Source organism: Heloderma suspectum, chromosome 4 (genome assembly GCF_057233095.1).
Source record: "Heloderma suspectum isolate Gila_16-S chromosome 4, 16-S_ref, whole genome shotgun sequence".
Taxonomy (NCBI): Eukaryota; Metazoa; Chordata; class Lepidosauria; order Squamata; family Helodermatidae; genus Heloderma; species Heloderma suspectum.
The window spans coordinates 252,763,476-252,788,166 of NC_139461.1; the positions used below are offsets into that span (position 1 = coordinate 252,763,476).

Below are 24,691 nucleotides of genomic sequence, written 5' to 3' on the forward strand. Positions count from 1 at the left end.
GACCAGCTTTTGAAACCTTATGGACAGGTCATGATGCAATGGCCATGATGTAGATACAAATAATTCAGTAAGATTTTTATTAATTAATTACAGCATACCACCCATTAAGAGTGGTGGTGTACAAACAATTAAAACTATAACATATAAAAATAAAAAACAAGATTATGAACAAGTTAAAACAGCATCAGTCTAAAAATAGCAACAGCAGTGCCCAAGATCTAAAAAGCAGTAAAACATGTTTTTAAAACTGAATCTTTCTCGTCTCCACAGGAGGTTTTTCATACTCCAGCACTATGAAAGTGTTCTTCAGCCTATCTCACTTTCTTCTGTTCATAACATGGTCCTTGTATTTGGCACCAGGGATTGGGAACAACCTTTTCCGGTTTGGACCTTGCAGTATTTCAATGAATATTAATGAAATTCGGGATAGCTTTGCTACAATTAAAAAAATAATAGTAAGTATTGTTCTCTGCTCCATCTAATATACTCTAATCACTTGCAAACTCAATAGGGAGGAAGCATAGAAGCAAACACAATAATGCCCTGCTCTCGTGCTTCCTTGAGTTGGACCTTTTGCATTTCATGAAGGTCCAAAAATCTTGAAAACAATGGTAGTGGGAATCAGGGGTAGAATCCAACTAAAGTCCTATTAGAGTAGGCCCATTGAAATGAATGGGACAAGTTAATTCATAGCATATAATGTATGATATCAACATATATTATAATGGTTCTTAACTGTAAGAAATAGGAGGAAATATACTGGGTATATTTAGTAGGTCTGTGTCGAATACCCTCTATTTTAATACTTGCTTTCAAAGTAGCACATATGATGCAGTTGAACAGATTGGGGAAAAATAAATTCTCACTTTGCCCAACACTGGCATTATTTCCCTCCTTTTTGACACAATTTTGTTCCCTTAGCTGCTAGTGCTGGTTGTTGGGAATATTTTCTCTTTACCTTCTTTGCATTTTCTTTTCAGCCTCATTTGTCCACGTTACAGTTGAATCCAACTGATTTTGTTTCCAACTGTCCATGATGTCATCAGATAGATGTAGCATTGTTATGTAATTGACAAATCCACATGTGTTACCACAGCCAATGGGACTAAACAACAGTGTGGGCAAATAGGGGTGAGGAAGCCTGGGATGGAAAAGAAGAAAAGAAATGGCAGCAAGGGCACCACTGGCATGAATGTATTTGCAAAAAGTGATGAAACACGTGGAAAATGGGAGGTGCTTCAACACTTGAGAAAAGGAACACAAAACAAAATGGGTTGTTTTGGTTTAACCACAATTAATTCAGCATAGAGAGAACATTAAGCTACAGCTAGGATAGTAGTCTATATGTATTTAAAAGGCAACCACGAAGAAGAAAGCAAATCATTATTCTGTTTTGGACAGGACAAGAAATAACACTCAAAATCTCAGTTTTATTTACCACTGTATAGGGTCTCATTGACAGTTATTGGATGAAAAGATCCACGAGCCCATTAGGAAAACTAAATTGTGGGTGCAGGTTTAGTCTGCTAGATTGCATCCAGTGAGTTTAAATGGAAAAACATGAGATCAAGCAAATGCAAAATTAAAGCTGCAATCCTATACACACTTACCAGGGAGTAAGCCCCATTGAACTCTATGGGACTTACTTTGGAGGAGACATATATGGGATTGCACTACACATGGCCAATCCTAAACACGCTTACTTAGAAGAAAGCCCAGATGAAATTAATGGGGGTTCCTTCTGAATAAAGTTAGCCTTAGAGTTAGGCTCTAAGAAACATTTCCTAAAAGTTATGCAATGGACAAAAATGCTTAGAAAAAGCTTAATCTCTCAAGTTTTAAAAAGAAGGTTGATTAAACAGTTTCAATAGAATTAATCTTAGTTTGTGGTGTATGGAGGTAAGAAGATGTTTGATTAGATGACCCTCAAATCCCTTTTGATCTTTGAAGTATAAGCTTGGAGTTTACAGTGAATCCAGATAAAAATGACCTGCTCTCTTGGTTGGCTGCTTGTTTCCTAGATCAAAAACATTTCATTTCAATCCCAGTGATGGGTGAGAAATTTGTTTGAATTTACCAAATTTGCACCTTCCAGACCTACATATGAATCAGAACCAGTTATACAGCAATAGCCATACTTTTCCAAATTTTGTGATGCAGCTCACAAATAAAAAATGCATAAAAATGTGTATAATAAGGAAGTTGCATAATATGCATTATATTAGGGAAAACTACTTGCAAAAATGTGTACATTTGGAAAAGTGCATACAAAAATGTATATATTAGAAGAGATATGCCCAAAAATACATGTAAATTTTCATGTGAATATTTAGAAAAGAAAAAGGAAAGTAAACGGATGTGAAAATTGGACAGAATTGACTTAATGTTAGAAAAATGAGAAACTGTGTGAAACTGGACAGATTTATCCATCTGTATTCAATCCTTCTCAACAACAAATTCTGAAACTTTAACATGCAAACTTTAAGAGCTTTTAGAATAATTTTTCCCTCCAACATTTGTTTTGATAACATTTTCTGGTGAATTTTATTCTATGAAATCCTAGCAGCTCATAATTCAATTTTGGAAACATGGAAAATATCTCCATGGCTGCCATGAAACCACTATGGCTATTTTATTCTCCAGATGTCATTTAATTTATCCCCCCACCCCAAGCTGAAATCTACCATTATCATTATGCTAAAGTAATCAATGCCCTGCCCTGTTCAAACAGCTGAAGCTGTTTTAACAATCGGTATGGCCAAAACATGTATCACTAGATTGGATTTTCTCTTTTCCCTATTTAGCAAGCCAGAGATTCCATCAGAACAACAAGTATTTTGTTGCATCCACATTCTCTGCATGATTTTCAAGTAAGTGCTACACTCTGGAAGTTTCACTTGCATTTTCCTTTGTAGCAAGAATATGGCATTTAATTTATAGAACATGAGCAGATTTTGAGGTAAATCAAATTAAATTAAATTGATGATCACACTGTTCATCCCACTTTGAGCAAAGGATTACCCAGGATATCATGCTCCAGCTATATTTTACTTATTTTAAGAGTGTAGCCAATCAAGTGGATAGTGGACACTTAATAGTCTACAGGGCATGCCCTCTAAACTATCCTTCATAGGGGATATCTGTCAGGGTGGAAACTGAGCCAATAGAGCCCCAGAGCAGTTCTGATTCTGAGGAGGAACAGCAATCCGTGGGAGAGGAGCTTGCTCATCTCTCACAAGCACAGCACCTGGCAGAGATTCCTCCTGCCAGCATTCCTGGGATAGATAGTGACCCTGGCAGTGAGAGACCGCTGGAGGGGGGCTTGCTGGATGCTTGGCGCAGACGCAGGGAGCGGTGACAGATGGAGGGCGCCGAAAGGAGGCGTAGCGCTCGTTTGGCGCGCAAACAACGGTTGCGTCCCAAGGACCCAAGGGAAAGAGGGAGGATCTCTCCCTAGCCCATAAGTTCAGGGTCTTCCCGTGATTCTCCTTTAAACGGGGACCAACTGCCTTAACTGGAGCTTAGGCTACTCAGCTATCTTTCCCCAGTGCTGTTCCTTGCTTTGGCGCTAGCGACTAGTATTCTGAAAGAGTCATAAAGTAATAAAGGAATAAAGTCTTGGAAAGAATTCCTCGTCGTCTGTGTCCTGAGTTGGCTATTGGTGGGGACTGCAAGAGGCAGCTAGGGCGCTCCTGACAGCATCCTTTACAGGGCATACCCTATCAACTATCCACTATATCTTCTACACTGTTAAAATATGTAACATATGGTTAGAACTTGATATCCTGGTTAACTTGGACCAGAACTTTGCTCAGCCATGATGTTTGTTGGCTGATCATGGTGCAGGCACTATCTCCCAGCTTAACCTACCTCACAGGGTTATTGAGAGAATGAAATGAGAAAAGTGCTGCTGCAAGCTCTTTGGAGGAAGAGTGGGATACAGATGAAATAAAGAAATAAGCAATGTCTTTGCAAATCCTCCATGTCACACTGTTCCATTCAATGTGCTATAGGGGCATCAGAAGCCTTGCTGGGATGATGGGGTAGCCATGTGGAGGTTTTCTGTCCTCTTTTTTGGTTCCGTAACTTCAGGGCTTTGACATGGTGATGTCAGGCAGGGAATGCATTGCCTGTGGAGGAAAGTGAGAGGAAAGGTGTTATGCACAGCAGCTCATAGCATAGTAATTATTGAGTACTTGAGCTTTACTGCTTGAGCTGTAAAGAAGAGCAATATTCAAACAGTAAAGACTGAGAGAAAGAGAATCATGTTTTCCCAGCAACAACATACTGCTACTGCCAGGGCTGGCCCTGAGATAAAGAGGTCCCTGGGCAAGGAGGGCCCCTGGTGCCTTTCCCCCCATGGTCAGTTTTGTAGGGCCACCCAGAGGATTTATGGGGCCAGGTGCAGGTGTGATGTCAACCAAGAATCACCTTGCTCAACACATTGATCTCTCAGCCACCGTGCTTCTGTTTGCACAAGCCAAGGTTCAAAAAGCTACATTCTGAGCAGTGGCAGTGCACTATGCAACACAGCAGATCTATCACAGGTTTTACTTATAATATTTTGTTTTGTAGCAGTTCCTGTCTTTTGGTAAGCATTCTTTATTTTAAAGTATCCATTGTTTTTATCTTTAAAAAGAATAAACAAAAAATATAAATAAAAAGGTATACAGCTGACCTCTAACAGCTGACAGCTTTATTTTATTATTATTTATGTAGTGCTTACAGTGTTAACAGCATTTGAGGTTCTAAGTGTTGGGTGACGTTGCCTCAAAGTAAAGCTGTGCTCCACCGATTTGTACCTAGCACAAATGACATCAAAGTGGAAATTTGAAAAAGAAACATACTTTAAAGCTAATTGAAGGATGATCGTTTTTGTAGTTAGTACCCAAACAATCTGTAGAAACTTGAAATAAATTAACGGATGCTTGTTTTTTGCCAAACTAGCTCACCACAGACAGTACAGTCAAAAACACAGCCACTGAGCTCAGCTTGATGCCCCCTTCAGCTCAGCTCACCCATCCCTAAGGCCAGTCCTGACTACTTCAGTTTGAAGCTTGGGAAAATGTGATAATCCTCCAACAGAAACACTATAGACCCCCTGCATCCAGTGAGTACTAACTGAACATTAATTGCTCAAAGAAATGATAGAAAAGAGGCTTTTCTCCACATTTCACCAGTAGATGAGGCAAGACTAGCTGGGAACCTAGCAAAACACCTTCTCAGAAGGTGTGCCCAGGCTCTGGAAATCAACTGTTCTACCATTGCCTTGTGAATATTTCCCCTTTTCATCAGACTTTTGCCTGCCATGCTGAAAATATAGGATTGATCCCTGGTGAGTGAAATTATGCTTGGTGTGTTCTTGGTTTTATCCATTCTATTTCTCTTGTCCTCAATTTCTGATTTCTACTGATTCATTTATTAATGATGATGGGCCGTGGTTGTTTTTAAAAACTCATTGCAAGCTACTTTGAGCTTTTTCTTTCAAATGGAAAGGTGAGATATAAATGGTTTTATAAGCCAACAAAGTCTACAAAGGGTCTTGAAATCTATGTGTTTAGATTGGACAAATTGCCTTGTCAAATGGTGGGTTTTATTCTGTTCAGCCTGTTGCTGCACTGGAGGTATATTTCCCCATCAATGTATGTCTGTTAAATAAAACTAACAGTGCATGTTTACTCAGAAGTAATTGAAACTTACTCCCAAGTAGGGATTTACTTCCAGGTAGGGATGCATAGGTCTGCATGCTTAACAGTGCAACCCTACGCATATCTACTGAGAAGTGAGGCCACTGAGTTGGGTGGGACTCCCAGAGAAATGTGCATAGGACTGTAGCCGTAAGCCCACTGAACTTAATGGTACTTACAGCTGTGTAACCATGTTTTGGATTACATTTCATGATAGGTCAGCTTTTGGAGGGGAAGTGAAAGAATCTTGTAAATGGTGTAGCTGGTATTTTATTGTTTATACTCCACCATTCCATCCCAGAATTCTCAAAATGGCTAACAGTGCTAATAAACAAATAAATACAATATTTTTTACAAGGAAATAACCCTGGGGTATGCTATAAACAATATAATTGGAAAACAATGTGGTGCTGGAGGCACTGTTTTCGGAAAGAGGCTTAAGATATACTGTAGATCCGTGCTGCATCTGAATGCTTTTCATAACAGCTGGGTAGTCTAGTTAATTAACTAATTAATTTGGCTTGCTTTAATCCATCAGTTCCAGTTGTACAGGATTATCCACCTGCTGATGGGAAATATTGAAGTGAAAGAAACATTTTAAATAGTGAAATATTGAAGTGAAAGAAACATTTTAAAAGATGCTTGTATCTAATACATGGGGTCTTCCAGAGAGGACACTTTTGGTGGGAGACTTTTGGTGGGAGATTCAGCAGTGATTAAAGGAAGTGCTTCTTCACACAGTGCATAGTTTAACTATGGAATTCGCTACCACAAGACATAGTGTTGGCCACCCATTTGGATGGCTTTAAAAGGAAGTAGAAAAATTCCTGGAGGAAAAGACTACCAATGGCTACTAGTCCTGATGGCTATATATGCCAGTATCAGAGGCACCATGCCTCTATGTATGCCAGTTGTTGGCTAACATGGCAGGGAGGGTGCTGTTGCACTCATGTCCTGCTTGTGGGTTTCCTGTGGGCAGCTGGTTGGCCACTATGTGAACAAAATGCTGGCCTAGATGGACCCTTGGTCTGATCCAGCATGTCTCTTCTTATGTTCTTCTGACACACACTTTTCTAAACTCTCAATGAAGGCAGTTGGCTTGTGGTATACGAAAGCAGGCAAAGATTAAGTTGCAGCTCCTCCATCCTCTATAGCTCCCACATCATCCTTGTTGCCTCCCACTTCAAAATGGAAGATGCCAGGGCAATACTGTCTTGCCTTGTTCCCCTGATCTACAGAGTGGCATAAAGGGGAGTGTGTCAGTGCTGAGGGGAATGTTTGGGTATATGACTTCTGACCTGAATGGCTGCCTAGAAAAATAAATAAAATAAAGCAGGAAACCTTAAAGAGAAAGGATATGCCCACATGTGATTTTCTTCTTCAGCTGACTCCCATCTACCAAACAACCCATAGCAATTTTTGCTGCTGGTATATGGGAAGCCATTTTGCAATGTGAACTTTTCCTGGGGTTCTGTAAAATTGGCAACTGCCATTGTCTAGAACCTTTGTTTTACAGTGCTTTAATAAACCAAACTCTTTTTCTGAAGTCTTTAGACAGATGTTGCCTTATCCGTCGCATCTTAAGATTCTACCTGGACAAAGTCTTCAGGCACTGTGATACAGAAAGCCTTCACATCAATCGGAAAGTCAGTGGCATCGCCAACTCCTTCCTCAGCATTGAGAAGAAATTCAGAGAATGTGTAGGTTACATGCAGGGATTGTGGAAATTATCACATTTTCTCTGTAGAAAATGAAATAATTGCCTGGAATATTTACTGCAAGGTTGGACTACAGATCCTATCATCCCTGATCACTGGCCATGCTGGCTTAGGCTGATGGAAGTTGGAGTCCAGCAACATCTGGACTGCCATGGGTTGCCCAGTTCTGGTTTACTAGAATGGGCTGGTAATTAAATTTCTGGCTGATCTTGAGATTTGTTCATGGTGGTATTGTTCACTTAAGTGGTAGAAAATTCGAGGACAGATTTAAAGGGCCATATTCCTTTGGAAGAGAGAGTGCTAGAGAACTAAATTGTGTTTTTGTGATCAGTATTGCAAAATATCTGCATGATCTATGCAGAAATGTAGAAGTAGAGGTTGACCAGGAAGAAGCAGACAGGCACATAAGCAGGCAATTCTGGCCCTAAAGTAGCAGCTGCTTGGGGCTAAAGTTATACACAATGCTCTGACGGTGTTGTGTCTGTCTGCCACTGATGGTTACTGAAATGAAAATAACATGTAGGATCTGCAACAAAATGCTTCAGCATATCCAGTGTCATAACAGGAGTGCTGCTATTCAGGTTTCTAGCCAGCCATTTTCTCCAAGCAGGGCATTCTACTCTTCCCTCCCTGTACCATTTCCCCCCATTTCTAACTAACATTCAACATCATGTGGCCTCATTGCGCTGATTTTTTGAGTGGGGAGGTTGCCCCCTTAGGTTTAGTTTTTACTTTTACAGATTTTTTGTACTTCTACATTTTTTCCCCAAGCATGCTGATACCTCAGTGGCCCTGCTTTGGCTCCATTTATGTCTGCACTCAAAACCCAAGGTTGCTATTAGATGGAGTGCTGTATGCACTGTGGTACTGTTCAGCAGCTGAAGAAACTAGCATATCCAAAACCTGTAATGTTTTTTACTGTATTTTTCCAGCAACATCAAGATATGTGCAACTGTGGAGAAGATGCAGTAAACATATATCTGCAGATCATCACCAACTATGAGCAGGTAAACTGTTCTGAACATAACCTGAGATATGAATGTTAAATTGCTATAGAAATTGTTGTCAGTTATGGTGTTAATAAAAGTTTAAAAGGCAATGATTATGCCTGGACACATTGACTAGACTGGAATGTGAATGACTCACCCCAGGAAGGTTTTATTATTTACCAAGTGTTCATTTCAATCAACTTTCAGATGGATGTTTCCTCAGCTGCCATAAAGTCCCTTGGAGAACTGGATATCCTGCTTGACTGGTTGGAGGCATTTTAGAATCAGAATGCAATCAGTATTCTGTACTACATAAACGTCAAATCTGGAGAATTAATAAGATAAAAGTGGGCACCTAAACAGTTCACGTTGTATTGTACTGACCACTCACATATTGATCTGAAATAAAACACTGGCCATATTGAGCTTCTTTCTTCCTAGCACATTAGAACTGAAATTTAAATTTGACATGGGCATTTGCAGTGCTTCTTTTCTTTTTATGTTATTCTCTGCCATGAATATTATACAACTTGCTACAAAAAATTAGAAAAATCCAGCCCTTTAGAAGGGGTAGGCAATCTCTTAGTTAGATGGCAGCTGAGATTGCTGTGAAATAGGTTTCTGGTGGTGCTAAAGACTGTTGATTCAAAGCAATTGTTTAGTGTGTTGGCTCAGACCCCCCTCACTCATTCCACTCAAATCTGATATGAATTGTAGTCCCACACTGGGAGAATAGGACTGATTTCATCCTTCCAACTCAAACATGAATTTTAATGAATTAATGTAAATTATATTCTCCAAACATCGTCTTTGACAATGAGTCTTTTTAAAACCGCAGAAGGTAAAAAAGAAGAGTGAACTTAGAGTAGGCTTAGAATGCTGGACTTTCAATCTATAGGTGGGGCTGTGCAGGGACCCCCCGATCCGCCTTGGAGACTGCTTCAGGTCTTCTGAGGTGGGCCCAATTCTCTTCAGGTTGATTTGAGGGTCCCCAGACCTGCTTTGGCCTCCAAAGCTGAAGTGGGATTCAGATGGCCAAATCATGCTCCACCCGCCCTGCTGATCTGCCGCACGAGCCCCCAGCTCCTTACCTGGGCCTTTGGAATGTGAGCCAGCAGCCGTCTTCTTGTTCCAGGGAGTCGTCATCATTGTCACCACTTCTGCCGCCAGCTCCTAGGCCCTCAGGACATGTGCCAGTAGCCATCTTCTTGTTCCAGGGAGTCACCATTTTTTAAATGGCAACTCCCTGTATTTCTGGAAATAGATCCTATGCAAATGGCAGCCGTCAAGCTGTCAAGTACACTACATTAATGTTGCATGCTTGATGGCTGCCATTTTTGCAGGATCTATTTCTGGAAATACAGGGGATTGCCATTTTAAAAATGGCAACTCCCTGGATCAAGAAGATAGTTGCTGGCACATGTCCCGAGGGCCCAGGTAAGGAGCCGGGGCTTGGGTGGTGGTGGCGGCAGTGGCACAGCTGGGCTTCTGGATCACTTGGTGCCACTTTGGGCCCCTCTGCCTTGCCTCAGAAGTGGCCTGAAGTGGCCCAAAGCACCCTGCTTTGTCTCGGAGTTTGGGCTTCGAGCTGAAGCGGTGCACAGCCCTACTTATAGGCATGAATGGTTGAAGAATAGCTTCATTGAACTATCTTGCGATGGCAGGAGATACCAGTAGCAGATTTACATCTACTAATCCTTCTGAGAGAAAATGTTGAGGGTGGGGATAGTATGAGGGCCAACATTTGCAATTTAATTGCACACAGTTTCCACAGATTTCTCTGTTGCTTCTTACATGTTTGTGTGATACTTCTATAATGAAGTCAATAATTGCCATTTTTACCTTCATGTCAGGGATAGGCAACGTGGTGCCATTGGGCACCAGTGTGCCCCCAGACATCTTTCTTGACACCCACCAAGGTACCCTACCCTACCCTACCCTACCCTTCCCATTTAAAAAAAAACACACATTTTCTTACTGGCAGCTGAGATTGCTGTGAAATTGGTTTCTGGTGGCGCTAATGACTGTTAATGCAAATGAATTGTTTAGTGTGTTGGCTCAGACCCACCTGTGCCTTATATTCAGCCTTTTGGCTGGATTACTTGTCCTTTGCCATGCAGCCATTTTATGGTGGACCCCAGGACAATTTCTCAAATTGCCCAATGTGCCCACTGCCCAAAAACATTGCCTACACTTGACCTGGATTTTCTGGGGATATATATCAGGCAGCTTACATTAAAAGAAGAGGACAAGTGCAATTTCCTCCATGGAAAGATGTCCAGTTGTGAACCTCTTTCCTATGGGCATTCCCCAGACACAGTTGGCCTGGATTCACTGGCCTGGTGCACTCATCACAGTAACCTAGTATTTTTTTTTTAAATGAGAACAAACTCTGAGTTACAACTCTGGCTTGTCAGGGGAGAGACAAGGCGGAGTTCCCAGATCAAACATAACCATAACCAAGCCAGAGACAGAGAGTGATGGGCTTGTGTAGATGCTCCCACTGACAGGAGGAGCCAAGCAGGAGTGAACAAGTCACATACACTAGCATGCTGGATCCGTTGTGGTAACCCAGATTTAAAAACAAAATTCTGGGTTATCGCAAGTTGTGACATCCAAACACAGCTAATATCATGCTGTTTTTATAATGTTCAGCTTTTAGCACCACTTTCTAAGAACGGAGAAGATCTGGCACTTGCAAGGATAGCTCTGCCAATGCTAGTCAAAAGTAACATTCATAACAAAACTTTCAGTTCAAAGAACAACACTTGACCACACCAAATCATAAAAATGCACCACAAAGCCAACCCCTCTCCCTATTAAATCTCTTTGGAACTCCCTATAAAACCTCAAAACTCTGCCCTGCAGATGAGGTTAAATATGTCTAGGTGAAAACATGAGGAGTGGAGCGTTCATCCTCAAAAAGCAAAGATTCACAAAGACAGACAAATGCATACACATAAAACCATCCCCCTTGTCCCAAGTATGCACATCAAACATTTCTATTATTTATTTAGAATATTTATATACCACTCCATATCAAAAGATTTTGGAGCCACGAACAGCAAAGGTAAAATAAAACACCATGTTAAAACAGTTAATACATCTTTTAAAAGACATGTTCCAATAAGGCCAAATTTAATAAACCACGGCCAGTCACTCAAGGAAGGCTTCTTGCAATAAAAATGTTTCCAGAAGGTGCTGGAAGGAACACAACATTGGTGCCTGCCTAACCTCCAAAGGCAGGGACTTCCACCGGAAAGGGGCTACCGCACTGAAGGCTCTTTTCTTGTTGGAATCCAACTGGGCCATGGGTCCATGTGGAACCACCAGGGACATGCCTCCAATTACCTCAGTGACCAGGCAGGTTGGTAAAGAAGGAGGTGCTCTCTCGGGTATCCTGGTCCCAAGTTGTTTAGGGCTTGGTACACTAGTACAAATACCTTAAACCTGGCCCGGTAGCGAATTGGCAGCCAGTGCAGTTCCCTCAGCAGAGGAGTTACATGCTGAAAAGGGGAAGCTCCTGGCAACAGCTCAGCTGCTGCATTCTGCACTAGCCTTAAGAGCAGCCCCACATAGAATGCATTGCAGTAATTCAGTCTTGAGGTTACTAATGCCAGGGCAAGCTATCCCTGTCCAGGAGAGGCCATAGCTACAAACCAGCCGAAGCTGGTAAAAGTCACTCCGAGCCAACATGGTCACTTCAGTCTCCAGTGACAATGAGGGATCTAAGAGTACCCCCAAACCCATCTAAAACAGGCAATGAGCCTATCTCCCAGACTCAAGAACCACTCACCCACAGAGCTTCCATCTTGCCAGGATTCAGCTTCAATTTATTGGCGCTCATCCAGCCCATTACTGAGTCTAGGCACTGATTCAGAACTTGTACAGCCTCTCCTGATTCACATGTCACAGGGAGATAGAGCTGCATGTCATCAGCATACTGAGCATTTAGCTCCAAATCCCCTAATGACCGCTCCCAGTGGCTTCATATTGATATTAAACCACATTGGGGACAAGATGGCACTCTGCAGAACCCCATAGCTCAATTGCAAAGGGGCTGAGGAAAGGAGGATACCATAGTCAATGGTATCAAAACCCAATGAGAGATTGAGCAGAATTAACAAGGTTGCACTCCCCCTGTCCCTCTCTCAATGGAGGTCATACATCAGGGTGACTAAGGCTAAGGGGTCTAGATAATCAGTATTCTCCAACAGTGCATGCAGTTGCTCTGCCACAACTCTCTCAAGCACCTTCCCTAAAAAGGGGTACTTGTGACTGGGTGGTAGTTGTCTAAAACCATTGGGTCCAGAGTGGGCTTCTTCAGGAGTGGTCACACTATTGCCTCCTGAAGGGACCACCCCTTCCCATAAGGAAACATTTATCACTCCCTGGACCCACCCAGTCATACTCCCTTGGCTAGCTTTTATTAGGCAGGAGGGACAGGGATCAAGAGGGCGCATGGTCAGTCGCATTGCTGCAAGCATTTTGTCCACATCATCAGGCTGCAGGAACTGGAACTGATCCCACCAAGTTGTGCAGATAGTGGCATCAGGCACCTCGACTGGAACTGCGCTAACAACAGTGTCAAGGTCGCTGTGGAGACAAGCGCTTTTGTCCTCAAAGTGTGATTCAAAGAGGTCACAGCAGGTTCTCAGCAGGGTTGGGGCCCCATTAGTTGGGGAGGTTAACAGCCCCTGGACCACCCAGAAGAGTTCCGCTGGATGGCTACTCGAGGACGCAATAGAGGCAGCAAAATAAGCCTTCTTTGCTGCCTGCACTGCCAAGCAATACGCATGATTATGTGCTCTAGAGCATGCTCAGTTATCTTCACTTCGAGTCTTGTGCCATTTGTGCTGTAACCGATGTCCAGCCTGTTTCACTGACTGCAGCTCCCCAATATACCAAGGAGTGGAGTGGGCTCTACAATGCCAGGGAGGCCGCTCAGGTGCAATCAAGTCGATGGCCCCCCCGCATCTCCCTGTTTCACAGTGAGGCTAGGGCCTCAGTTGGATCAGCAGCTCTCGCCACTGGAAAATCCCCAAGAGCATTCAGAAATCCATTGGATCCCATCAGTCTCCTGGGGTGGACCATACGAATAGCTCCCCCACCCCCACATGAGGACAGTGACACTGTGAATTCGAATCTCAGAAATTGTCTGACCATGACAATGGGGTTACTTGGACCCCCCCCCCCCAATCGTCAGAGTACCCATCTCACAACTTGGAGCAAAAACCAAATCTAAACAGTAGAGTTCCAAACAGTAACAACCCAAAGGTGCGATTCCATGCATATTCATTGAGACACAAGCCCTGTCCTGTTCAATGGGGCTCACTCCCAGATAAGAGTAGATAGCATTGCAGCCCAAGTCACTTAATCATAAAAAAGTCAAACAACATAATATCACCCAAGCCAGCCTAACAAAAAGCTCTTATAAGGGGAAGGTGGGTGCAACTTGTTTTTATATATTGAGGTTAAGCTACCTTGCAGATCCTTTGGAATAAAAAGCCAGGATGTAAACATGTTAAATAAATAAATATTTATTAATAAATAATCATATAAACAAAGGTTACCTGGACTGCTACAGATGAAGCTGAAAGTCCAATATTAATTGCTACTGGTTGTTCATTATTCAGTATTGAATATTGTGAATAGTCTGTTCATGGAAAGGATGCTCTTGTCCCATGCTAATGGAAGGGGAAGGTTATTTTCATCAATCCCCCACCCCCTGCAGCCCCTTGGGCCCACAAAAATCTTCTCTGAAGGGCTGGGCGCTCACTGGAACAGTGTGGGAGGGGGCATGGGGAGTTACGGGGGGGGGGAGAAAACTGACATAAATAACTTTTCGCCTCCCATTAGTAGGAACCTTCACTGGATCAAATGATATTTAGTGTGCAATCCTGTGCATGTTTAGAGAAAGAAGTCCTACAACTCTCAGTATGCCCCAGCCAGCCATGCTGACTGGACCACGCTGGGGGTTGTAGGATTTTTTTCTCTCTAAACATGCACAGGATTGCACTTTTAGACACCTTTAGTCTAACCCATTAATAATAATTAGATACAGTAAATATTGTCAGATGTCTAATATCACCATCATGTATCAGATAATGACTATTTGGCAGATATTCGACAGCAAATGAAGCTTTTCAGGGTTCACAGAGGTTAATTCATTTAATTTCTGCTGCATGGCCCACTTTTATGCTTAGTCCTTTTCTAGTCAGTCTTTTCAATCCAGTCCAGTAGGATGTCAAGCTCCCCAAGGGCTTTCAGTACTGCAGAGCGAGAGTCTATCTGAAAAGGGAACAGAAAAATGTCAGCTTTCCAAACTACTACCGTGGAGAAAAAATATTCCTTCCTACAGTGCCTCCAGCATTGGACAGAAAGATGTAATAGAACATACTGTTAAGTTACCTTTAAGTTTTCCTTAATGGGGCAAATAGCAGCTTCTGTGGCAGGGGGCAATTTACATCAGAAAACAATGCAAAGGGAAAGGTATAAATTCCCTCGATGCAGAGCTATGCCCCCAGTCCAAATTGCCCTTTTCCCTGCACAGGTCCGTGTGTGTGTGTGTGTGTGTGTGTGTGTATATATATATATATATATATATATATATATGAGACAGGAGATACAAGTACAAATCTCTAGCATCTCATTTATTTTTATTTTTAATTGGTTTCTTAAAATCTCAAAGCAGAGTACTGGTTAATTTCAAGTCTATATAGGTACTCATTTTTTGCTCACTAATCTGTGGTTATTACATTTATGACTAGTGAACAAACCCAGCTTTGCACAGGTTCAAATAGACCATGGTTTTAACAGCAAAGTCTTCAAGGAATGTTACACATCTGTCAGATTTAGACCCATTGTGCCTGCCCCATCTGAGTGAACCCATGGCTGCTTTCACCCCTAGGCAAAGCCCCTCTCCTGGTGCAATGCTAAAGCCCTCTGAATTGTATGACTCCACCTCACCAGGAGGGCCCACCCTCACTGCCTCCAAAAGGTGCTCTTGAGAGACCCACCAGCTGCCCTCCCACCATTGCATTTGCTGCAGTGAGAAAGCAGCTGGCGGGGCTCTCTGGAGCAGTCACATTAATTAAAATTAATTAATGCATTTTGAAATGAAATAAACCCTGAGATGCACACCCCTAGAGTCCCTCTAGTATGCATTCCAAGTTTCAGGTTTTTAGGTTTTACAGTCTTAGAGCTAAACAGACACACATTTGCCTCTATTATCATAGAAGTAGAAGAATGTAGAACAAGCTCTGCAGGCACAAATCCCTCAAAGCCATTTTAAAATCCCACCAGAAAAGAAGAAGAAAGCATCCTGCAATGTTAAAATCCACCATCTATGAAAATATTTAAATAACATTTGACCTGGAACTCTCCAGGATTTCAAAACTGCATGCTTTTCATGTTGCAGTTCTTTGCACTTGCACGTGCTTCAACAATTAAGCATACATTGATTTATAGTTCAGTCTGCCAACATGTAACTTTATCACTTTTCATTTTCAGGTTTTCCCTCTCCTTTGCACTACTTGCTGAGCAGCATGACAATTACATATTAAATGATCAAGTGTTGACTACGTGATTATTTTTTTCTTATCATTTTCATTTTTAATATCCATCACTTCTCTACTTCCTCCCCTTTACAACTACATCTGAGCTCTGAATGACTTGTGGAGATCAGAAGACTCTTACGTGTGTTCTGTGGAATGCAGACAAGAGTGGCTCCAGGCTTGAGGAGGCCTTCAATGAAGGGCCCTTGATGGGCTCACTCCTATGTGGATGCCCCCCCCCGCCTAGTTTGTGGGCAGGGGCTTACCATGTACCGCTGCAGACTTTATTTTCTTTTTAAAGCTCCACTTTTAGAAGTGGGGCCTTCTGGCATCTGCCTTTTGATTTTCCCCACAATGCGGTGGATCTTGCATAAGTCCAGGGCAGGTGAGGAAAACAAAATGGTGGCCACCCACCTAATTGCAGTTGTTGGAATTAAATGCTTGGGGAGGGGAGGCAGGCAGGTCTTAGTGCAGTGGCCCAATCGGAACATGGGGGCCCAGCACGGGCCCAATGACATTCGGTGCTGAAGCTGAGCCTAAATACATGGCATATCATCTAGCCAATCAGCTGATAAAGTGACTTCATGCACTTTCTCCAAAAGTGCAGTCTCTCTCTGTTTCTCTCTCTGTGTCTCAAAATTATTTAGATAGCTGAGGGAGGTGCCCCTTGAATTTTTGGCACCCAAGGTTGTTGGTTTGCTTACCTTTATGGCTGGGATGGCCCTGGCTGTTAATGTACATATCGGTGCCAGTCAGAGATTCTGGTCTGACAACAACGCTGTGGGAAAAGCTGTGCTTGTTTCTCTGAATGAACTGAGCTGTGAAGTCTGTAGGATAAAATGTTCTTCAATAAGAACTGATTTTATGGAGTGGCATGAATGTGTTCCAGCTCAGCTTAATTCCACTTGTCAATTCAAATTCATCTTCTGCAACCAGCTCAAATGACCTCCTCCATTTCCAGTACGTAAATTACAAAGTGAAAAGAACATTTACCTGCTGAAATTGACTCAGGATTTGTTCATATCTGTGATTAGCTTGCTTCCCACAGGGGCATGTTGTGACAGTATCCTGGAGAGAAATAACACATTAACTAAATGATGTTCAGGCATATTTCTTCGAGTTTCCCCTGAACAGCTGAACCAAAATCACAGGAGTAATGAAGTGTATACAGTGTATACTATATACTAAGCAAATACCGGATTACAAAATTGTGAGATTTGAGGAGGGTGGGTGAGTGGGAATGAGGGTGCTTACTCTCCACCCATGTAAACATAAAAAATGCACAGTGACACCATTTAATTTAAGTCTGGAAAAACGGGTATGCAGGAACAGTTTGGAATCAATTTACAATCAGTCTTCCTAGTTGCTTATTTACCATCCACTCATTTAATTATTCTGGAGTGCTGCACATAACTGATTGGTTGACATGTGCCACATACGGAGGAGCTGGTAATACTAATGAGAACAAACACCAAAGAATGACATACTGAACTGTATAAAATCCAACTTCACAAGAAACAGGAACTCTGGGATGTTACTGAAGACAAATTCTAAAATGACATACCTGAATACAGATTTATTGAACAAATACAATTAAGGCGGGAATTCTGTTTTAAAGTATTTCCAACTCATTCATTTTTAATATGTTTATTATTAACATTAGAGACGGGCAAACAAGCAACATTTGAGCTAGGCAAGGCTCTCCTTTTCCCACCTTGATGCTAGTTTTGCTTTGTTCCCACTTTTGAATGTGAGTGTGTGTGTTTTTCTAACGGGAAAGGTGTGCATTTCTGAACAGGAGAAATATGCATTTTTCCAATTGCGCATCCAAATGCACCCTTCCTCCCATTGATTAAAGCATGAAAATGTGTCCTTTTTGAAAAACCCGAATGTTAAAGTGTGCATTTTTCGAAAAGGATGCATTTTGCAAATGTGATTGCAAGCCGAAGAATGTGCACACTTTTCCCGAAAAATTGCTCACGTTCGGGGTTGGGAGTGGAACATTTCAACTTTTGGAACGTGTACATCCCTATCTAACATTCTGGAAAAATTTCTTGCTGATGGGAGTTGACAGAAGCCTTAATAGTTAGGGGATCATATCCAGTTGTCAGCGAACAATGCAGCTCAAGTTGGCAGTGGAACAGCATCGGAAACATTTTAACTTTTTCAGAGGCAGGTCTGACTCAAGACATTTTGCAGTCTGAGGGAAAGGACAAGATGTTGTTTGGCCTCCCCGTCCCACTCCACCCCAGTTCCATGTACAGAAACTAACTAGACTGGCAGCTGAATCTTATTTCAAGACTACTCTTGGATCAGCAAGCATTCTCCACTGCCCTTGAGGATTGGAGGGCTAGTTTAGGGAGTGCAGGGCAGGCTGAGTGGCGTCTACAGCTCTGTCATCCAACAACTTACTGCTGCTCCCTATCCCCAGCATCTACCACCTGAGATGGTCATGCAGCCTAATGGTAGGGCCAGCCCTGTAGGTAGGTCCTCTTTGTTATCACCCAGATTCTATTCCTTGCGATATATGTGTATTTCTTATGAAGTGATCAGTTCCTTGTGGGTTGAGACTTTTGCATGCAGCTTGCCCTCACCGCAGCATTTCTCAGACTATTTGAACTCAGCCTCCCCCCCCCCTTCCAAAACACTCTTCCTCCAGTGCCTCTACCCTGAATCAAAGTCCAATCATTTGTTCAGGGTGTGAACACACAGAGATCTTCACATGCAGCCTCATGTGAGGATCTGTAGATGGAGGTGAAAGGATATTAGGGGGTGATGGTGTTAAAGCAGGAGAACCCCGCCCCCTTCCTTCTTCTCCCATGCCTGTGCACTCTTGCCCAGATCCAGTCCCCCCGCAATCACCGCCTATGCTTGTTTACTCTGATGTTAGTCCCACTGAGTTCAATGAGACTTACTCCCATGTAAAGTGCATATGATTGCTGCTTAAGTCCAGTTTAGGAAAGAGTGAGGGAAACAGGCTGTCTGCGATTGGCAAAGTCTGCTTGACTGGAGGTTCTGGTTCCTCCTCCCCATTTGAAGGGCCCACCCTACAATTGGAGAACCTACACTTTATTATGGGGTTGGAGGAACTTTTTCCCACCAAGGGCCACATTCCCCTGCTAGTTATTGGTCAGGAGCCACATGCTGGCAGTGGGTAGGGTCAGAGCCTACAATGCTCATTTGCTTTCCTTTCTTCAGTGAGATTATCATGTAGCCAGATCTTGCAGGGCACTTTTTGTTGTGATGGCATGATCCCCAGGTGGCTGGGATTACACAGGGAAGAAATTTTCTAAAAGCAGTTGAGAGCTTTTCTACATGAGGCTGTTTATCCACTGTATCTACTTTCAGTTTCATGGCAGAATTGCGATCTGAGCACTACACAAGGAGCATTTCCTTTCCTGCTTTTCTGCTAGATAACCTCTAGGTGGTACTGTGGTATAGCAGAATAGTGCAAATGCCCAAGAGGAAATTGCACTTTCTTTTCCTTTCACCATTAAATGCCACATATTCTCAGCTCTAAAAAAAAAAAAAAAACCTCACCAGAAGTGCTGGATAGATACAGAAGTGAAACTGAAGGATCATGGTGTCATCTAAAGAACCCATACACAACCATGAGTAGGGAATGGCAAGCGCATGATAAATGCCTTGTGTAGAAAAGCCCTGAGTCTCTAGCACAGAAAACACGCACAGAGGAAATGGAAAAGATATGTATTTTAAAGCAGGCAGATAAGGTACTTTAGAAAAAGGGGTGAGGTGCAGAAAGGATGGGCAATAGAAATAAAATCTGACAGATTCTTAGCCTGCAATCCTATACAGACTTACTTAATAAGTCCCATTGAACAAGTACCACTGAATTGGGAGGTATCAAGTCCCACTGAATGGGATTTATCTCTGATGTGTAGGATTGCCCTGTAGGAGACTAACCCAACTCCATAAGCACCATACACTAACAACATCCCATGAACCAGAAGCAAAGTAACTTTTACTGTACGTATTACTTAGATATTGTGTACAACAGCTATTATAGCTTTCCCAGTGCTAATATAGGATTGCCCGTTATTTATTACTATAACTCACACAAAGAGTCACTTCCTTCTTGATGCTGAGGAAGTTGTTGGCAATGCGGCTGACCCTCCTTTCATGAAAGTTGCTTCCTTCCCTGCATTGATTGAAGACATGCATCAGGTAGAATTTCAGCAAGTAATGAAAGAAGCAACATCTGTCTTCAGACTAAAGCAAGTCAGAATAAGATATCTTGTTAGAATAATATTTATTTCAGTGAATAATATTACTCAACTTTACAGTTCAAATAAGAGGCTTGTCTCAATTGTTTTGATTTTCTCAGTTATCTAATATGAAGCATCACAAGCAGTTACCTGCTTACATTTCTCAGCATGTCACCTCTCAAATACTGTCAAATACTACCACTGAATGTCATGTGCCAAATACTAAATTCCACTGTATGTCAGCTACCAACTACTGTCAAACATGACCTGCCAGATATCAAATAATCAAATATCAAGTACAAATGGACATTTCTTTTTGCAAGTATTTTAATATTTAGAGAATATACAATATTCAACATCAAAACTGACAGAGAGCACATTCTCTTTGTAGCCTGCTCCAGAAACAAAATTGCCAGGGGAGAAATTTAGAAAGCAAATTCTCTTTTAGTCTGATCCAGATTACAGATCAGTTATTCTTAACTGTGGTTGTGGAATTATTGCTAACTTTGGTACTATTGGTACTAATAAGAGAGCTTTGGCTATTGTGCAGTAGAGAAATGTAATTAATTAATTAATGAAAGGAGAACAATGATTTACTAGAAGCAATATATGTGTGTGGATAGCCAGAGGAACATGCATTACTAATATGTAATCATAATGGTACATGCCTTAATCACTTCCAGTTGAGATTACTGCAGTGCGCTACATGGATTACTTTTGAATAGTGTTTGGAAAGGGCAGCTGGTGCAAAATTCTGCAGCTAGATTCCTTTCTGGTGTGTATTTTATGGGCCATATTCCACTGGTTTATTTGTTTCTGGGCCCAATTCAAGGTGCTGATTCTTACTTATAAAGCCCTAAATGGCTTGGGGCCAGGATATCTAAGGGCCAAAGCAGATATTACTTTAAAGGCATAGCTAGCAGCTACATCTTTCCCCCCATTTTATTCTAGAGTAGGCACCTCTATATAGATCAGGACACTAGTGTGGGGAATAGGGGGCTTTAACTCTTCCCCTGCTATGGTCCCAATCCAGATTCCCCCTCCCATGCCTGCCATTTCAAATGCAAAAGCCAGTGTGGTATAGTGTTTGGAGTATTGGACTGGGAGCCAGGAGATCCAGGTTCTAGTCGTCACTTGACCATGAAGCTTACTGGGTGACTTTGGGCCAGTCACAGACTCTCAGCCCAACCTACCTCACAAGATTGTTGTTGTGAGGATAAAATGGAGAGGGGGAGGACCATGTAAACTGCCTTGGGTTCCTTGGAGAAAAAAAGGTGGGATATAAATGCAATAAATGAATAAAATAAAGACCCATTTGCTTTATGCATCTCTATCACTATGAGGGGCTAACCCTGAAGAGTATCCAGAAGCTTCAGTTGGTGCAAATGTGGCAGCGAGGCTGCTAACCAGTGAACAGTACCATGGGTGTCGCTACATTAAGCAAAAAACCCCACATCCTTTCCAGGGCTTTCTGCTTTCGCTTTCTTTGTGGGATTAGGGTGGGCTTCTTTACATAGCAGACACATGGTTTGAGTAGAGGAAGTGCCTCCCTCCCTGGTATATGTGCAAAGGAGCAGGGGGCGGGGGAGTCTTGCTTTCATAGCTTAACTTGTGTTGTACTGTTACCCTGCAGCCCTAGGCACACTTACAAGGTGTAAGCCCCACTGAACTTAATGGGGTGCTCAAATCAACAGAGGATGTTGACTCTGAGCTTGGTGGGATGGGGGATCAGATCTGTCCCCTTTTGTTTCAGGGAGGCATTTCAGTCTCTTCTCCCTCTCATCAGCGATTGAGAGACACTTGGTTTGAACTGGGGAAAGTCCTTCCTCGGCAAGTTCATGGCGCTAAACTGGCATTACCCACTGCCGATATGGCACCATTAACTTTTATTACTAGTTTATCTCCCATCTTTTTGAACGCACAATAAAGGGGGGAAAGTGCGCAAGGCATCCTGGAGGTTCATAACGTTATGTAAAGGACCTGCAAAATTCCGTGAGTGACCAATCATGAGTGTGCAATAAATTGCTTGTGTAGAGTCACCCTAATTACACCTGTCCTAAAAGACCTGGACTAGTTGCAAATTGCTTTCCAGGCTCAGTTCAAAATCTTGGTCTTAACCTTTAAAGTGCCAAAATGCCTTAGGACCTTGCTGTCTAAGAGACTGCATGTCTCGTTATGAACTTTCCCAGGTACAGGAGAGAGAGATCCTACAGGATCTGCAGGAGAGGCCCCTTTCGAGGCCACCATTACCCACAGAGGCCTATTTGAAATGCACTCCCTCAAGAATTACAATTGGCCCCCACACTCTTGGCCCTTAGAAAGGGTGTAAGGATGCATCTTTTTAACTTAGCCTTTCCAAATATGTAGTTTTAATTTCCCCCCCGTTTTTAATGTTCTTGTTTATATTGTTGCAGGTTTTCACTGTTTTAAATTGTTGTACATGGCCTTGATGGCTTTTTAGTAGATAAGGTGTTATATAAACATTAATAATTAAAGAAATAGATAATAATTTTTGCATTAGAAATTGCAGGCACAGGCCCTGCTCTGGATTAGGCCCATAGTAGGGAAAGAAAAGGGTTAAAGCTCTTAGGGCCCCAGTCTAGTAGATTCTGCTCTCTTGGGCTTTAAAAATAATAGCTCAATTTTTTATTTATTTTGTTGTGTACATTTGCTTTAATGTTCTGTTCTGTTTCTGTACACTGGCTTGGGGGCGGAAGGCAGTTTATAAATATTTTAGTACAATAAATAAAAAAAGAGGAGTGCTTAGATAGATCTTGGCATAAATATGGTAATGCTAATTAAAAGGTAGACACATCCTGAATAAAGAAGGATTTACAGTATGATCATATGCATGCCTAAACTGAAGTAAGCCCCACTAAATTCAATGGGACTTTCTCTGAAGTAAATGTGTAGGATTGCAGTGTCAGATTATAAAGGCCCGGAAAGAGGTTTCCTTCCTTAGGTTACATATTTAGTTGGAATATGAAACCTTCTCTCCCAAATAAGAAAGAACACATCCTGATCACGTAACACGGACAAATGGGCACATCAACAAAGCAAATTATTGTGTCTTTTAATACGAGCAGTTAATTTGCACTGCATGTTTCTTCCAAAATGCAAATTCAGAATGAGATAAAGGATGCACTTTCTTAAGCAAGAAATCAGTATAAGGCATGAGTTCCCAAGTACAAAGGTTTAGTTGGGAAATCTGAGATGTTTGCCACATTACACACACACGATCTTAATTTTCCCCAACTTAATCACTGATTGGTACAGGAGAGTTACCTTGGTATCTTGAAGAGAATATGATCTCTGTAAGAATCGGATGCTAGTGTAGTGGTCTTGAGACTGCTGAAGAAGAAGAAAAAACGCAAATGGTTCAGATATACAAAAGAAGACATCACGATTTGTCTCCATAACTTTCTATTAAATTGAGTACAATTCCAAATACATTTTAATTTTTTTAAATTTTTATTTACAATATTTATATACCGCTCCACATCAAAGATTTCAGAGCAGTGAACAACAAGATAAAAGAATAAAACCCCATAATTAAAATGATTAAAACACTTTAAAGAACAGATTTTAAACATAATAAACTGCAGCTGGTCACTCAGGGAAAGCCTCTTGAAATAACAATGTCTTAGGGAGGCACCAAAAGCAACACAATGTTGGCGCCAGCCTCGCCTCCAAAGGCAGGGAATTCCACAGGAAGGGGACCACTACACTGAAGTCTCCCTTCCTGGTGGACTCCAAGTAGGCCATGGGTCCATGTGGAACCACCAGGAACATGCCCTCCAATGACCTCAGTGACTGGGCAGGTTGGTAAAGAAGGTGCTGTCTCAGGTATCTTGATCCCATGTTATTTGGGGCTTTGTACGCTAGTACTAATACCTTAAACCTGGCCTGGTAGTGAAGAGGCAACCAGGGCAGTTCCCTCAGCAAAGGAGTTACATACTAAAAGGCGCAGCTCACGACAACAGCCAAGCTGCTGCATTCTAGCTCCAGCTACTGGACCGTCCTCAAGGGCAGCCCCACATAGAGCTCATTGCAGTAATCCGGTCTCGAGGTTACTAATGCCTGTACCACTGTGGCCAAGATATTCCTGTCCAGCAGAAGCCATAGCTGGTGAACCAGCCAAAGCTGGTAAAAGGCACTCTGAGCTGCAGCAACCACTTGGGCCTCCAGTGACAGTGATGGATCTAGGACTACGAACCTGATCTTTCAGGGGGAGTGCAACCCCATCCAGAACAGGCAACGAGCCTATCTCCCAGACTCAGGAACACTTGCCCAAAGGGCTTCCATCTTGCCAGGATTCAGCTTCTGTTTATTGGCCCTCATCCAGCCATTACTGAGTTTAGACACTGATCCAGGACTTGCACAGCCTCTCCTGATTCACATGTCACAGGGAGATAGAGCTGCATGTCATCAGCATACCGATGGCATTTAGCTCCAGATCCTCTAATGATCGCTCCCAGTGGCTTCATATAGATGTTAAACAACATTGGGGACAAG

The 24,691-nt window shown here is 42.3% G+C and overlaps 2 protein-coding genes across 2 annotated transcripts in view; one reads left to right on the forward strand and one right to left on the reverse strand.

The window, feature by feature from the left end:
* Window positions 1-8,833, forward strand: part of LOC146348523 (interleukin-20-like) — a 40,934-nt gene extending 32,101 nt beyond the window's left edge. Inside the window, exons 5-9 of the mRNA XM_084851671.1 lie at window positions 271-455; window positions 2,805-2,870; window positions 7,235-7,387; window positions 8,338-8,412; window positions 8,602-8,833. Coding sequence (XP_084707797.1) covers window positions 271-455; window positions 2,805-2,870; window positions 7,235-7,387; window positions 8,338-8,412; window positions 8,602-8,676 — 554 coding nt within the window. The 3' untranslated portion in view covers window positions 8,677-8,833. The remainder of the gene's footprint in view (window positions 1-270; window positions 456-2,804; window positions 2,871-7,234; window positions 7,388-8,337; window positions 8,413-8,601) is intronic.
* Window positions 8,834-14,607: 5,774 nt separating this feature from the next.
* Window positions 14,608-20,132, reverse strand: IL20 (interleukin 20). The gene is made up of 3 exons (XM_084853352.1): window positions 20,028-20,132; window positions 16,944-17,018; window positions 14,608-14,685 (listed from the first exon to the last, which is right to left on the reverse strand). The coding sequence occupies exons 1-3, from the start codon at window positions 20,130-20,132 to the stop codon at window positions 14,608-14,610; spliced, it is 258 nt and encodes an 85-aa protein (XP_084709478.1).
* Window positions 20,133-24,691: the final 4,559 nt, after the last annotated feature.